The sequence below is a fragment of the Rhamphochromis longiceps genome, linkage group LG18, assembly GCF_057381845.1.
Source record: "Rhamphochromis longiceps isolate RC_006_pf linkage group LG18, R_longiceps_female_GT1.1, whole genome shotgun sequence".
NCBI lineage: Eukaryota > Metazoa > Chordata > Actinopteri > Cichliformes > Cichlidae > Rhamphochromis > Rhamphochromis longiceps.
The window spans coordinates 3,743,809-3,758,359 of record NC_140574.1 but is presented as its reverse complement, the minus strand read 5'-3'; the positions used below and the strand labels follow the sequence as shown (position 1 = coordinate 3,758,359).

General features: G+C 43.7%; 1 protein-coding gene across 1 annotated transcript in view; it reads right to left on the bottom strand.

Moving 5' to 3' along the window:
- The window catches only part of adcy8 (adenylate cyclase 8 (brain)), a 142,227-nt gene extending 129,208 nt beyond the window's left edge, over positions 1 to 13,019 (bottom strand). The window contains exon 1 of the mRNA XM_085388505.1: positions 11,136 to 13,019. Within this exon, the coding sequence (XP_085244631.1) occupies positions 11,136 to 12,035 (900 nt within the window). The 5' untranslated portion in view covers positions 12,036 to 13,019. The remainder of the gene's footprint in view (positions 1 to 11,135) is intronic.
- Positions 13,020 to 14,551: the final 1,532 nt, after the last annotated feature.

The following is a 14,551-nucleotide window of genomic DNA, read 5'->3' as shown; positions in this document are numbered from 1 at the left end:
TTTGGCTTAGAATGAAGTTGGTTTGGAAACATATTCAGCGATGCTTCATCTCCTGCTTTGCGTTTGTGTGAGCGCCCGTGCTAGCAGTGTCCAAGCCTTGTTTTTTTGTTTTTTTTTCCCTTTTCATGCCGCGCCCCCCCTGCAATGGCTCTGCGCCCCCCCCTAGGGGGCGGGCCCCACACTTTGGGAAGGTCTGTCTTAAAGTATATTAACAACAAGTTGGGGATGGGCAAATTTTTTAAGGCACAATAGAATTCAGACAGCATTTAAAATGTGAAAAAACTTGTCACATAATACACATTTAAATATGTATTAAATGAGTTCACACATCTGCATTAACATATCCATCACCTTCCTGAAACTTGCCAGGGGGCATTCCTGGCTGTTTTTGGGAAAACAAAGATGGAGGTAACGGATGAAAAGACTCCACAGAATATCTTCCATGTTTTCCAAGTGGAAGAATAACTTTTTATAAACATCTTTTCAAAGGAGCTTTGAAGTAGGGCTGGGTCTCGTCACGGATTTCTATAATCGATTTGATTCGATTTCAGTATCAGTACATATCTATATTTTTATCATGGTAGAAGCAAAACAGCCGAAGTAAGAGGGAATTTATGATGATGTTTATCAAATGTGAAGCGTAGCTTCGATCGTCTTTTGCTGCTGGTTCAGTGAATTTTGGTCAGAGAGTGACGAAACCTGCAGCAACAGAATCTGTGAGCTGTCGGCGTGTCTGTGCACGTGCCGTCGGGTGAACGATCCACGCTTTGTGTTTACATCTTTGTGAGGATCCGTTTACCTGCTCTTTAATCATTTGCTTTTTTAGCTGTTTGGTGGTTGTTGAAATACTTCTGTCAGCTTTTACCTGAGATTGTGGCATTTCTGGAAAAATACATTTATATTTAAAAATTCAGGATTTAATGATTTGATATCACTTTATTCAAGCTAAAATCGATTTGAATCAGCGAAATCTATATTTTAAACCCACCCCGATTTTTAAGGCAATCCATATTGCTCATTTTGGTACCTTTTTAATATATGAACATTATATATCTTGATATAAATATGTATTGATATATATAATCTGGTCTTCTGTAATGGAAATACAAAGATTTACATTTTTGTTTAAGGACATTTGAGGATGACTTCGCTTGTTATTCATACACCACTTCATGACTTCAGGCTGGACACAGACGGCAGAGCCGATCCTGCTTCTGCTGTCAAAACCTTCCAACGAGCCACCGCTGGCACCAGATGAATAACCACCTCAATCAAGCGCACACAGTAATATACAAAATGACTGCGTGGGGGTAAAACCTGTGATTTATTTCCACGTGCAGACGCAGCTGTGAGAAATTACACTTTTTCCCAAACAGCTTTTATTTGGCGCTTTGTTTTTATGTTGTAGAAAATGGGTTGGCTCAAATCGGCGGATGAGGTCGTGATCAGCCAGTGGCACCGAGATGCAGTCACAGAAAACCTGATCAGCGCTTTCTTACGTAACGCCCAAAATCAAAAATGTAAATGAAAGCAGAGAGAGATGAAGCCAATGTCTTTGAAAAGGGTTGTTAACATTCAAAGCCTTTTGAGTGTTCAAACAGACAAAAAATTCTCCTCTCAGGGATAGAAAATGCATGCACGTTGTCTCGGTATGAAATCCAAACTTCTCTATCTCCTCCGTGCAGCCGGCGCTCTAGGTAAGCTGACTTTGACCTTGAAAGAGGAAGCTGCAGCGAGCGGGAGAACAGCTAATCGGCGGGTACGAAGCTCTCGCTGTGTGTGTGTGAACAGAGAAAATAAGACACAGTGCTATTGACAGTTTTATAACACTCTTAGCTCCATGCAAACTCTTCCCTGACACCCAAACACACACATTATCATTCACATGCATGCTCCTTCACTGGCCAGAACAGGCTAATCTGTTATTTACTGATGCCCCTGTTCATTTAACAGCAAGAAAGAAGACTAAATGACCTCTGCACAAAGGCAGCTGTCAATACAGCCATGATTGGAAAGCCAGAATTGGGTCTGCTTGGAGTCTTTTCAGCGGGGGGGAAAAAAAGCCACGAGTCGATATGAGTATATTGTTTAGACAGTGAGAAGATGGGGCATGACGGTGTGAAGGTTTTAAGGGAAAGGCAGCAGTCAATACCACAGCCTTCGACAGGAGGGACACAAAGGATGTGGGGCCAACAGGGGCCCAACGAGACTCTAAAGAGACCGAGGTGGATCGATGGAAGTTGTTTTGAGTCTGACAGAAAGATTCAGTGGTGAATAGTGACAAAGAGACTTTTGGAGACTTTTAAATCCCTCGGTAGCCCCACCCTAAAGACTAGTAATAAATAACTAGTAAAATCATTTGAAAAATTAGCATCATGTTCTATTCACAAGGACTTGAAACTAGCGACTGAAACCATAAACATGTCAGGAAAGTGTTTACTCGAGTCAGAGATCAAGTTACAGGTGGGGTCATAGATTTCTATACATTATGATTTTTTGCAGGATTTGCCCCCTACTGGTCATTAAAAGAATTCAGTTTATTATATGCAAAGTTTTGTGTCCTCATTTGTCTTTAACATAAATCAGCACGTATCATAAATCCATCCACCAGACTACTTCCTACAGTAAGGATGAGATGCTCTCATAACCACAAGCCACCTCACAAAATGTCCTCAAAAGCCACTGAAATGTTTTTGTACCTATTTAACTTTGTGCTTCTGGCAAGTGTGATAAATCCTCAGCTTCCTTCATCCAATCTCATTCCCTTATTGTCTCTTCTCTCTGTATAATTGTTGATCTGGATTTTATATTCTGTTCACAACATCCTCGCGCAAACATAATTAATAAGAGCAGATTAGCACCACTTGAGTTCAGGATGTTAAATTTCGCAGCGTGTCGAGTCTTCCTAACCCCAGGAGTTCAGTATGAGCCGTCCTAATCCTCCCTCTGCTGCTGCGTCCATCCAGCTGCACCGCCACCACGTCACTGCAGCCGAGTTAAGACGAAACATGTTAGGCGCCGATCTCAGAGGTCAACTAATACAAACTCGCCACGCTAAACTAATCCATCCGGCCCGCTGACTTTCCAGCGAGATAACACTTATAATAATGACACAAGCTAAGACTTATCACAGCATGAGTGGAAGCTAATTAATAAAGTCATTATTGAACTTCAAAAACACTCCTGCATGTCAGTAACTCAGACTTTCATTACACTGAGGCAGAAATCTGAGGGTTGAACAATTTAAAGTCCTGTAAAGAAAACAATTAATTTGTCTTTTGGCGAGATAATATGTGATAAAAACAACGCCTGTTAGCCACAGGCTTGATCACTGAGACACTTAATGAGGCAGTAAAATAAAACCAAAAACAAGTTTGATCCAGATTACCATCATTTTGTAGCTTGCAACTTTACGCAAAAATTATTTTATAGAGCTACAAAATAACTTCTTGATTATTTTCTTGAGTATTGAGGAGTTTTGGTTTGGTTTATTAAAACCTCTTCATCACCATGTTTTTGCAGTCTTCATGATGTGTGCTGCAGGTCTTTTTGATGTTCTTCAGTTTGTTGTGTTTGTTAGTTTGCTTTGTGCTTGTCTTTCAGTTTCTGTTACAATGTTCCTTTCCTGTCTCCTCTCTGTTCCCTGTGTGTAGTTACGTTTCTGTCAGTGATGTTCCCTTCCTGAGTTCTTCCTATTTTATTTTGGTAGTCTTCTGTCTCGTGGACATGGTATTTACTTTCTCCCGTCTCCTTTCCCTGATTGGTCCCAGCTGTGTTCCCTGGTGTTTTTACCTCCCTAATCACCTTGTGTGTCTTGATAACGCTTGTTTCCCATAGTTCCTGTTTCCTGTGCGCACCGCTCCCAGCATCTCTCTATGATGTTTATTCCTGGACTTTGTTTTTGCTACTTAGTGAAGGTGAAGTAACCATGGTAACTTCGCCTTCAATAAAAAGGTTGTTTTTAGTTGATACCATCTTGCCCGTGAGTCTGCATTTTGAATGATCTCCTGATTCACTAATCTGACAACATGTCTTCAAATATTGTGAAACCCAAACAAATTTAGCTTAATGATAAAAGAAACGTAAAAAAGTATCAAACATTTGACTCTCATTATAAATTGTGGCAAAACAATTGCTACATTATCTTTTATTAACTTTTGACTAAATAACTGATTGACAGTCACTGTCGCTCTGTTTTGTGTTTCGGTGGTTAGGGAGTGAAAGCTGGAGCGATGTGTTTGCATATATATACAAAAAGATCCTATAAAATCATTTAAATGATAAGTTCAGTGACTCGATGATGGCAGCTGAATGATGAGGACATGCACCGCTGCACCCACCCAGTCTTCTAACAGGGAAATGAAAGACTAAACTTTCAAAATAAGAGCACAGGGACTATTCACTTGTAATTTACTGGCCTTAGTGTAACACTCAGCTGAATCTAAAATAAAGCTAGTGCTAAATCTGTGCAGTTTTTTCTTACTACCGCTCAGTATGTCTGATATACCTCTAACTCATGGTTTCTTAGAAATCCCAAGAAGCTTGTTAATCAAAGAAATGTTTTTCTTATAAGCAGTGGATCAAGCTAAAAACATAATGTGATAAACATGTTATAGTATTGCTCCAGAGTTACTGAAGGGGGATAAGTGATTAGTGCAACCATGACCTATTGACAGAAGTGAATGGAAAAGCTTTCATGGCCTGCTGAGTCTATGAAATATCAGAGGTTTTATTGAAAAGTCATTAAACTGTAATCAATTACTGCAAAGCATAGCATCAGCCTCTGAATCCAGCTTACAGCAGCCTCTTTAAAACTATCGACCTCCGACACAGAAAAAGCTCGCTGGTTCGGTGGCAGCGAGCAGAGCGACAGCTGAACCGCGCCGGGTGGGGGAGCTGGGAAATGCACCCTGAGCTACACAACAACAGCCAGTCAGTGCAGCCTACAGCCAGCTGCACAGCTTTAGTCAGCTACACAGCCACACAGAGGCACGAGCATTCAGCAGCTCACGAGGTCGAGCCTGTGACGGCTGGTGGTTCAATCCCTGGCAATAAGTACCAGGCCATTTACACCAGTGGGAAGATAAGGCCTCACACGAGATCACATGAATCTCACTGAGCATGCTCAGAGAGCTTTAATGCTGCAGCACTTAGAATTCCCAAAAAGTCTGTGAGCTACTATAAGTGACAAATTTAAGAAAACGAAATCTTTGACCCTTCAGTGAGGCTCTGTTACGCTGTGGGTTGGGTCCACTACGGTCACTGCAACATCAGTACAGTCATGTTCTGAGTGCCAGCCTGTATCCTAACACCTTCTTTAGGGGACTGTGGACCCATGCAAAGCTGGACGGTGAAACCTTCAACAGTGATAAAAAACATGATCAACATAAAGTCAATGGAGCTCATTTCATCCACGTTTTGACAGACAACACAAAAGGCCAATGATAATGAGAACAGCACCGTGCTGAACCAATCGTGTGGTTGGAATAAAATCTCAGGAGTAAAAGAAAAAAACCTTATGCCTGAAAAAAAATAGTGATTTTATTTATACGGTTATATTTATCGATATCGACTGATACTAAAAACATTATTGCAATAAGAGTTTTTTCCCTATCGACCAGCCGTAGGTTCATCCCTCCAGTAGAATTCCAGAGACGCATGCAGACCATACGCTGCATCCAGCGACTGGACTTTTTAAACATCTGGCTGTTATTCTCCTACTGTTGCCTTTGAACAAACCAAATAAAGATGACCTTGTTTTATTTCAGTGTCTCTAATGCATTTGCAGTCATTTATGACTACATTTATACTACATTTGTTTTTAAAACCATTTTCACACATGCACCCAAAATCTGCCAAACATTACCGAAAGGGGTGGATGTCTGGCTAGTCTTTAACCCGCCAGCTCTATAGCACAAAGCCTGTGAGATACTAGATTGCACCAGTATGGGAATGGTAAAGCTAATATTCCAGTGCATCAGAGCATTTGCTACTATCGAGTGGGTGACATGTAAGCAGGTAGCTCCCTCACCTAAACCAGTATTTCCAGTAATTCCTGGGGTAATGTCACTCTTTCCAGGATGCATATCTATGTCAAATCCGAACAATAATCCCTTCTAAGTTGGGCAAAGCCTCACCTATGATCAAATATACATGCAAGTCTCTGTTTATAATTTAGATGTATTCTGCTAACAAACGGTCAAAGAAGCTCACCGAAGAATTACCCGAGAAAGATAATTCAACGAGCTCTAAAGCATTCAAACACTGAATGGTATCATCACCATAAAATGCCAAAGATTCAAAGCATTTAAGTTAAAGTCAAATCTAAAACTGTGAAAATTACACACATATATATATATATACCTGTCCAAGCTAAGGAGTCCAAACCACACATACACAGTTAGTGAATTCATAATGATGGACAAAAGCAGGTCCGCACCATCGGCAACAAAAAGCCAATTTAATGATCGACTAACTGTTTAGCTCAGTTTTTATTATACAAGAGAACAAAATGTGAAATTAAAAAGAGCTCAAGCAACAACAAAAATACGTAATGATGCTTATAAAGCCTGAAATACCCGAATCTGACAAAGAAGATAAAAAACAGTTTAACATTAATCCTCTTTCCAATACTGAGAACTGCTGAGCTGAGAGCTAACAAACTGTGCCACATTGTACTTTAAAGTGCAAATCATCACCTTATTTCAAATATAGTGGTTTCCCTTCGACTGCTGAACACAGAAAAACTTTAAGAAGCTGCAGAGTTTGTGTACGATACGTCCTTGACAGCTGAATGTGCCTAACAGCACGATAGTCATCGATAGTAACGAATCCAGCTGCAGTCAGTGAAGCAGCACTTCTGCTGATTGCTGATGTTCTGACCTGAGTTTTTACTCTTTTCTGTGGTAGCTTTGAGTTAAAGCAGAAAACTTGACCTCTGACCTTGAGGTTGAGGTCACTTAGTTTCAAACTTGTCCGAGATGTTTAGTAGTTGAACCTGGGATATCAATTTGAAGCTCCTATGTCGCCTCATTCTCGAGTTATCTCATTGACAAACTTGGCTTTCCACGCCACCCGCTCATCAGCTCACCAGCAGAGTAACAACAATACCCCAGCAGCCTTTTTCAGCCGATGGGTAACAAATATGACTCCTCAGCCGAAGTCATAAAAGGTAACAATAAGCCTACAGGCTACAGATTTGATGACTTTCTTTCCAGCATCACAGCTCAAGCTGAAATAAACTGTGAGTGAAGCTTTCAGAGCCCCCTCCCCCCGCGGCTTATAACAAGACAATATTGTGATTTTTAGCAAAAAATTACTGGAAAAACTGTTTTATCCTAATCATCTTGTTTTCATTATCGGAAGCCAAAATCTTAATTAAAATTAAAATCCAATTAATCTCCCTGCCCTACTGCAGGGGGTATGTTCAGTTTTCATCTCTGAGTCAGACTCCATAAACTGTCTAAGCAAGTTTTACTGGGAGCTGCAGGGAGTCCCATGTTTCCCCAAATCTTTCCAACAGAGGTGAAGACAGAAAAGTGAGCACAGAGCCACAGTGGACACATTATAAATTAACCTGAATTATCCTTCCAGACCAGAGACACGCTGTGTGTATGCGCTTTGATCTGTAGCTTTGGGCTTCATGTTGTGTGTTTGTTTCTGCATAACCCTAAAATAATGCATTTCAAGACCAAGTATAAGAGCTCTTCATCGAGTTGCCCGTCACATGTTCGTCTACGCTCCTTTCAAGTATTACAAGTCACTCTGGGAAATCTGCCAGACATGAAAGAGCTGACGGCTGATTTATAAAATATATTTCGTAGCTAATTGCTGATGTGAGGAGCTAATTCTGAAATGAGATGTGCACAGCACTCGAGAGCATTTCACACTCATCTTAAAAGAAATACGTCAAGTCAAAAGAAAACACATCTGAGAGGCTGTGTGACGTTTTCATCAGACCGAAGACTCATAATCACAGGCAGTTAAACTCACTGAATAATCCACCTCAGGTGAGAGCGTCTACCAGCGCACACACAACCATCTGCAGCATCTCTGTTTTTGCTTCTTTGATGTTTGTTGTTGCTCCTCACTACACACTTCGAGAAAACACACATTTTTTTTTACAAAGGAACCTATTGTGATAACAATATAACACATTGATAACACATTGCATGAAATTTCCAAAAGCTATGCATCTTTCAGACTTTTAAACAGCTGATTCCTAAAATAAAGCGTTATTATGATGGCCAGATTAGTCAAACCAATGCTATAAAAACAAAAATCATATTATTTGCAGTATAGCAACATGACTCCTGGACTGACACAAAGGTTTCTAAGAACAACAAGTATGTAAATTATGCCGTTCTTACTTTATGACAGTTCTCCATAAAAATGATTCCCATTTACAAATCCAAAGCGAGAGACTTTAAGCTCTGCGTTCTGCTTTTCCTGGTTTTCTGTCATATATAAACTGTTCCAATGATGGATATTAAACCAAGTTTCAAATAACGAGGAAACTGAATCAAAGTGAGCAAAAAAGCAGCTCAGGATTCAGACTTTTTTTTTACTCTTGCCTCGGTATGATGTCATACTGAATGGATGTCCCTAATATGATGGGAGCCAATCAGAAATGTTGATCTAGCGGGAGGGTGACGTCCACGAATGGACAAAATGGGCCTAGAAACGAGCAGAGCAGGTCGTCTGTAAACCGAAACCAACAGTTCAGGGACGTCTGCAGGATGTGGAAGAAAACCTCTGACCAACCCAACAATTTATCTCAGCGCTCACACGACAATCCTCAGACTCTGTTAGCACCAAACAAACCACGTTGTCAGAATTCAACTGATGAATAACAACGCTGACTTGAACTTTCACTCGTGACAGCAAACAGGAAGAAAACAAAGCACAAATGGACGGCATTTAAAAGCTTTTTTTTACTGAACACACAAAGTGCTGCAATACAAACCACATTCACTTCTTCACACTGCATTTATTATAGTAGAAATACACCACATTATCGTAGAGAGGCACCAGTGATGTTAGGGCCAGTTTCTGAATGAAATCATTGGCTTTCTGATTAATGGAAAACACTCTCGATACCTCCTGAGCTTTTCAACGAGATAAAAGAAAAAAGGGAGTCAAATATTTTAGTGTGCAAACCATGCAGTGAAAGGTTTAACTTGCAATTATATCATTTCAGCACATTACTGTGGATTACTGCAGGGTTAGCACTTGGTCGCCAGTACCAGGACACACTCACTGACTGCTTTGCATCAATTCATAAAATCCCTAAACTTAAAAAAGAAAGTTATCCCTTTGCCTGCATAAATCTCAAAATAACAATTTAATCCTGCCAAAGAGGTTCAAGAAGCTTCAGTGGTTCAGATTATCTGTCTGACTGTTTGTTAGCAGGATTACCAAACGTTATGGGCAGATTTCTGTACATTTTTCACCAAAATTATGATTGATTTCATTTGGGAGTCAAACTGGATGTGGAGCCTGGACATTTTGGAACGATCCTTTACTGCAGCAACATGGACCCAGCTTTGAGATTTGAAGGTTTTTGACTGTATAGGTCACAACAAACAAATAAGCAACTGATTTGAAATTTCCAAAAGCAGAACAGGAGGCAGGCTCCGCTCCTGCGGAAGCAGCTTCCTGTTTGGGTTCAGAAGACACCCTGTCTACTTTTAAGATCCAAACTTTTAATTAAATTCAATTAAATTGGTTCAACTTTACATACATATTTTCAACAACATTCGCCTCAAGATACTTTATATTGTAAGATAAAGACCCTGCAAAGTTAGAAAGAAAATCCCAACAATCAGTCAGCCCCCTATGAGCAAGCAGTTGGGAAAAAGTGGGAAAAAATAATTCCCTTTTAAGAGGAAGGAACCTCCGACAGAACAGAGGCACCTATTTTTACCTGCCTATGATTAATAGTTCTGTTTATTGTTTGTCGTTTCTTCATCAACCCCCTACATGTAACAGCAAATAGCTAAAACAGAGTTCTTCCTCCCCAGTGTCGATGCTCATATTGTTAGTGTTGTCTGTCTTAGATTGTAGAGTCTTTACCTTATAAACACAAACACAAACTGAACTGAAATAGAATTTAAGTTTCAGTCTGTAAACCGAGAGCCGTGTAAAGCAAAGATTCCACAAAACGAGCTGAGAAATCAAATAGTTGAGCTGTAACATCTCCCTCCTCGAGGGAAAGTTCAACGACAGGCCACTAATGGATTACAGCAACATGCCGCTCACTCTCTCGCCATCAATCAGATACTAAGTAGCAACAAAACTGCTCAGAATCGTGTTCTGCTTCATTAGCTTGCGTTGTTTACTTCCACATCTGATGATCAGCTCTTCAGTCGATGTTGACAGACTGCTGCGGTTATTTGAAGCTTTCTGAGAGCTCTGTGTTCATTTCTTGGTGCTTTCAGGGACTCAGACATATATGATGATGGTGCCATAAGACAGTCTGACAATCAAAGGCAAGCACATTTAGAAATATCACCCTCTCGGCTGTTCACCTGCACACTTCCATATGAAGCATCTGACTCTAAAAGACCTCCTGGAATTTGATGCATTTTTACCAAAAAAGATTAAAGTTATTGTTTTCACCCGCAGGGGGCGCTAAACCTATGTGGAGCTCAGCTGCATTTCAGGCCCTCCTTTGTGTGTGTGTGTGTGTCTGTGTGTGTGTCTGTATGTGTTGGACAGCTCCTGGTGCTGAAACCTGCAGCACTCTGAGGCAGTCACACCAGGCTGCTGTCACAAACTGACGCATTTCATTATTAAAACACGAAAAAATCAAACCACCTGAGCCAGAGTCGGGGAAGCACAGGCGACACAAAACATCTCAGGTAAATTCACACCTGGTCGTGGAGTCTACGACTGTAATTGTGCGCTCTAAAAGACGGGAAAACACACGTGCCAGCTGCACATAAACTGACTGTAGGTTTGGAAAGTGAAACATCATCACACAGCTGAGAGTTCCGGTAAATATCAGCGCTCCGTAAAAAGATAAAGTTTCAGGGAGGAGAAAGAGGAAGATAAAGCAGCTGCTTCGGGCAAACGAAAGAAGACAGAGCAGAGGAATGGAGGAGACGTGAAAGCAGGGTATGTCGAAGGCTCACCTGGTTGCTGGAGAGCTGCACATTCTTGGAGATGAGCAGCTGGACCAGGATGTGAAGCCCCGAAGTGAACAGGCCGGCCAGGATGGCCCAGGTGAGCGGCAGCGGCAGCATGCTGTAGGTGGCGAACAGAGTGAAGAGAACGTACCCCACCCCGTCGCCCAGCAGCCCGTAGCCCAGCCCTGCCGCCAGGATCTGCGTGGCCATTGCCACCCAGGTGACCACGCCGCTGTACTGCAGGTAGCTGTGCGACGTGGTGTCCTTTCGCACCACCACTAAGGCACAAATAACAACTTCGATGCCCGTGAAGAAGCCCAGGAGCGTCCCCTTGATGGGGTCCATGGGGATGGAGGCCAGGGTGAGGTGCAGCACCAGCAGGGTGAGCTTGGTCACCACGTCCAGGATGTTCATCACCACCACCGACTTGCGCCTTTGGCCCAGGAAGTAGCGCTGGTACAGCCGCTCCAGGTCGCGGGACTTGAAGGAGTTGCGCAGCGTGGGGAAGATCACGCCCCGATACGTGTAGCCCCAGTTCAGGAAGAAGTCTGAGTTGCTCGGCGCGCAGTCGATCTGCAGGAAGCCCAGGTCGCTGCTGGCGCGCTCCGGGAACACTTTGGTCCCGCCGTTGTTGTGCCGGTCTCCCACCGACGTCCGCCCTGCCGACTGCTTCCGCGCCCCTTGGCTCGGGTCGTAGGGCTCGTCCGGCCCGATGCCCTTCACCCCTCCCCCGCCCTGCTCGTGGATGAAGCGCTGCTCGGTGATGTGCCGCACCGCGTTCTGCCACAGCAGCCGTTTGGGTCGCGCGCTGCCGCTGCTGTTGCTGTTGTTGCTGCTGCTCGGGGTCTTGTTGATGGTGTACAGCTCCTCGCTCGCGCTGGAGCATCGGACCTCTGACAGCTCCATGGCAGCTGCCACCGCGCGCGCTGGTCCCGTTTGTCTGTGTGTGTCTTCGCCGCACTGATTACAGGCTCGTAACCCACCCTTCCCGCGCGTTAAGGAGCTCGGCGATTTTGGGGGAGACAACGTCCTCTCGTGCGCACTGAACTGGGGGCGCGTGCTTCTCTCTTGGGTTGGAGGTCATTGTCGCGCGAACGATTCCAAAAACGAAAAAAACCCGCACAGAAATCCTACTGGAAAGGAAAAACATCTCCAAGATGAACCGCGCGCATCGTCAGAAGCGTCTCAAAACAACAATAACAACAACAATCACCGGGTGGCGTGTCCAAGCTCGAGCCACCAACCGTCCGCACCATCGGGGTGCCGCGGCAATCCAGGAGCGGGAAAAACGAGGCGGGGACACGAGGAGTGCACGCGGCACAGAGACCAGATTTCCAAATGGCTCGTGCGTCGTTGGCACAGCTCGGTCCGCTTTACCGTGCCATGGCTGTCCTATCTGCGCCTGCAGCACGAATATTCACATTAATTCCAGTCTTCTGTCTTCTACACATGCACACACACACGCGAGTACACAGATCCAAACAGCGGTGAGGTCAGCAACTCAGAGAGGAGCAAAAAAACACGAAAAAACATCCAAAAATCTTGTTCTCTTAGAAACTCGGCGACGACTCAGAAATATCAACTTGTTGTTGCGCGCGAGTCTCCAGATTAAAGTCGAGAGCGCGAGCCACTCAACCCTCCTCAGGCCTCCCCATCGAAACGGGGGGGGGATGCAACACCTGGCTGTGAGATCTGAGAGAGCCGCCCTCGGTCACAATCCTACCCGCTTCTTTCTGAGAGGACGGCGCGCGAGACGGAGAGCGTCTCCATGGGAAGCGTCCAGTAAATAATGCCTTCTGCCTCCGCGTGCTGTGCGCGCGAGGCTGACAGAGAGCGAAGCCTCCTTCCTCCTCCTCCTCCAGTTCCTCGTCCTCCCGCGAGCCGTCTCTCTCCGCGTGAGACCTCCCGGGTTTGGCTCTTTCTCCTTCTCCTCCTCTTACTCCTCCTACGGTGTTTTTTTTTTTTTTTTTTTTAAAGGGCGTGCAGTAGCACCCGCGTGGAGTTGATTTGCAGAGAGCGGGAGACTGGTCAGCGAGTTGCACCGGGGGGCGAGCGTGTCAGCTACGCTCCAGTTTGACGTCACACCTCCGCGCGCGCGTGTGTGTGCGCTCCCCTTGTCTTAACCGTCCCTATCATCCCACGCTCTTCTCCTCCTTTGTCTTTTTTCCTTTCTCTCCCCTCCATTGTCTGCCCCCCTCCTTTTACTCTCTCTCTTCTCAGCTGCCCAAATTTGGGATTAAACGGTGTCGCTTAAGCATAGCCTACACACTGTTTATGATTTCCCTGGGCTGCTCTGTAGCTTCCTATTATCCTCTGTCATATTTACATACTGCTGCAGTGGAGGAGGCTCGTTTTAGTCCAAGCCTCAACCTCCAGGGCTGTAAAACGAAGCCAGTGCAGAAGTGGACTGCAGTTCCTCTTACGGCCACATGAGGCTGGATCCCAAAGTGAGTCGATCCCCACTGACTCCCATGTTAAAATACCCATTGTTACAGCTAAAGTAACCATATTTACAGCAGGCTACAAAATACACTGTAGCACGTGTAACTAAGTTCACCCTATATAACAACCAAACGGGGCTAGAATCTGTTTAAAACTCACTCATTTGGATTCAGGAGTTAGGAGTATCTTTCGTCACCTCCACTAACTGAAGCCACTGACTGTAGTTTCTTGGGCATTTTTAGTGCAGCTATCTGTCAAATATTACAGCGTGCTGTCTTGATCCATGCTCAATCATCCAGGTAAGGAAATCCCAAAAACATGATTGTTTTCATCTGGCTCAGGAGGTAGAGCAGGTCATCTACTGATCGGAAGGTTGGTGGTTTGATGCCTGGCTCCCCCAGTCTGGATAATAATAATAATAATAATAATAATAATACATTTTATTTAAATAGCGCCTTTCAAAGCACCCAAGGACACTGTACAACAGATAAAAACTGGAAATATACACAATGATAAAAATAGAAGATAAAAGTTAAAAACATACAGAAATTTAAGAATAGGCAATTTTAAACAGATGAGTTTTGAGGGTGGACTTAAAAAGAGAGAATGAACTAATATTTCTGAGGTCCAGGGGTAGGAAATTCCAAAGTCGAGGGGCAGAGCAGCTAAAGGCCCTCCCTCCCATTGTGATCAGACGAGCAGAGGGAACAGAGAGAGAAAGAGAAGATGAAGATCTGAGGCAGCGGGATGGGAGCTTCATCTGTAATAAGTCAGAGAGGTACGGTGGAGAGAGAGAATGAATAGCCTTGAATGTATACAGAATTATTTTAAAATGGATGCGAAATTTGACCGGGAGCCAGTGAAGTTGCTTCAGGATTGGGGAGATGTGGTGGGTAGAAGAAGTCCTAGTAATAATACGGGCAGCAGAGTTCTGGACACGTTGGAGCTTGTTGATAGATTTTTGTGTAAGGCCAAATAAT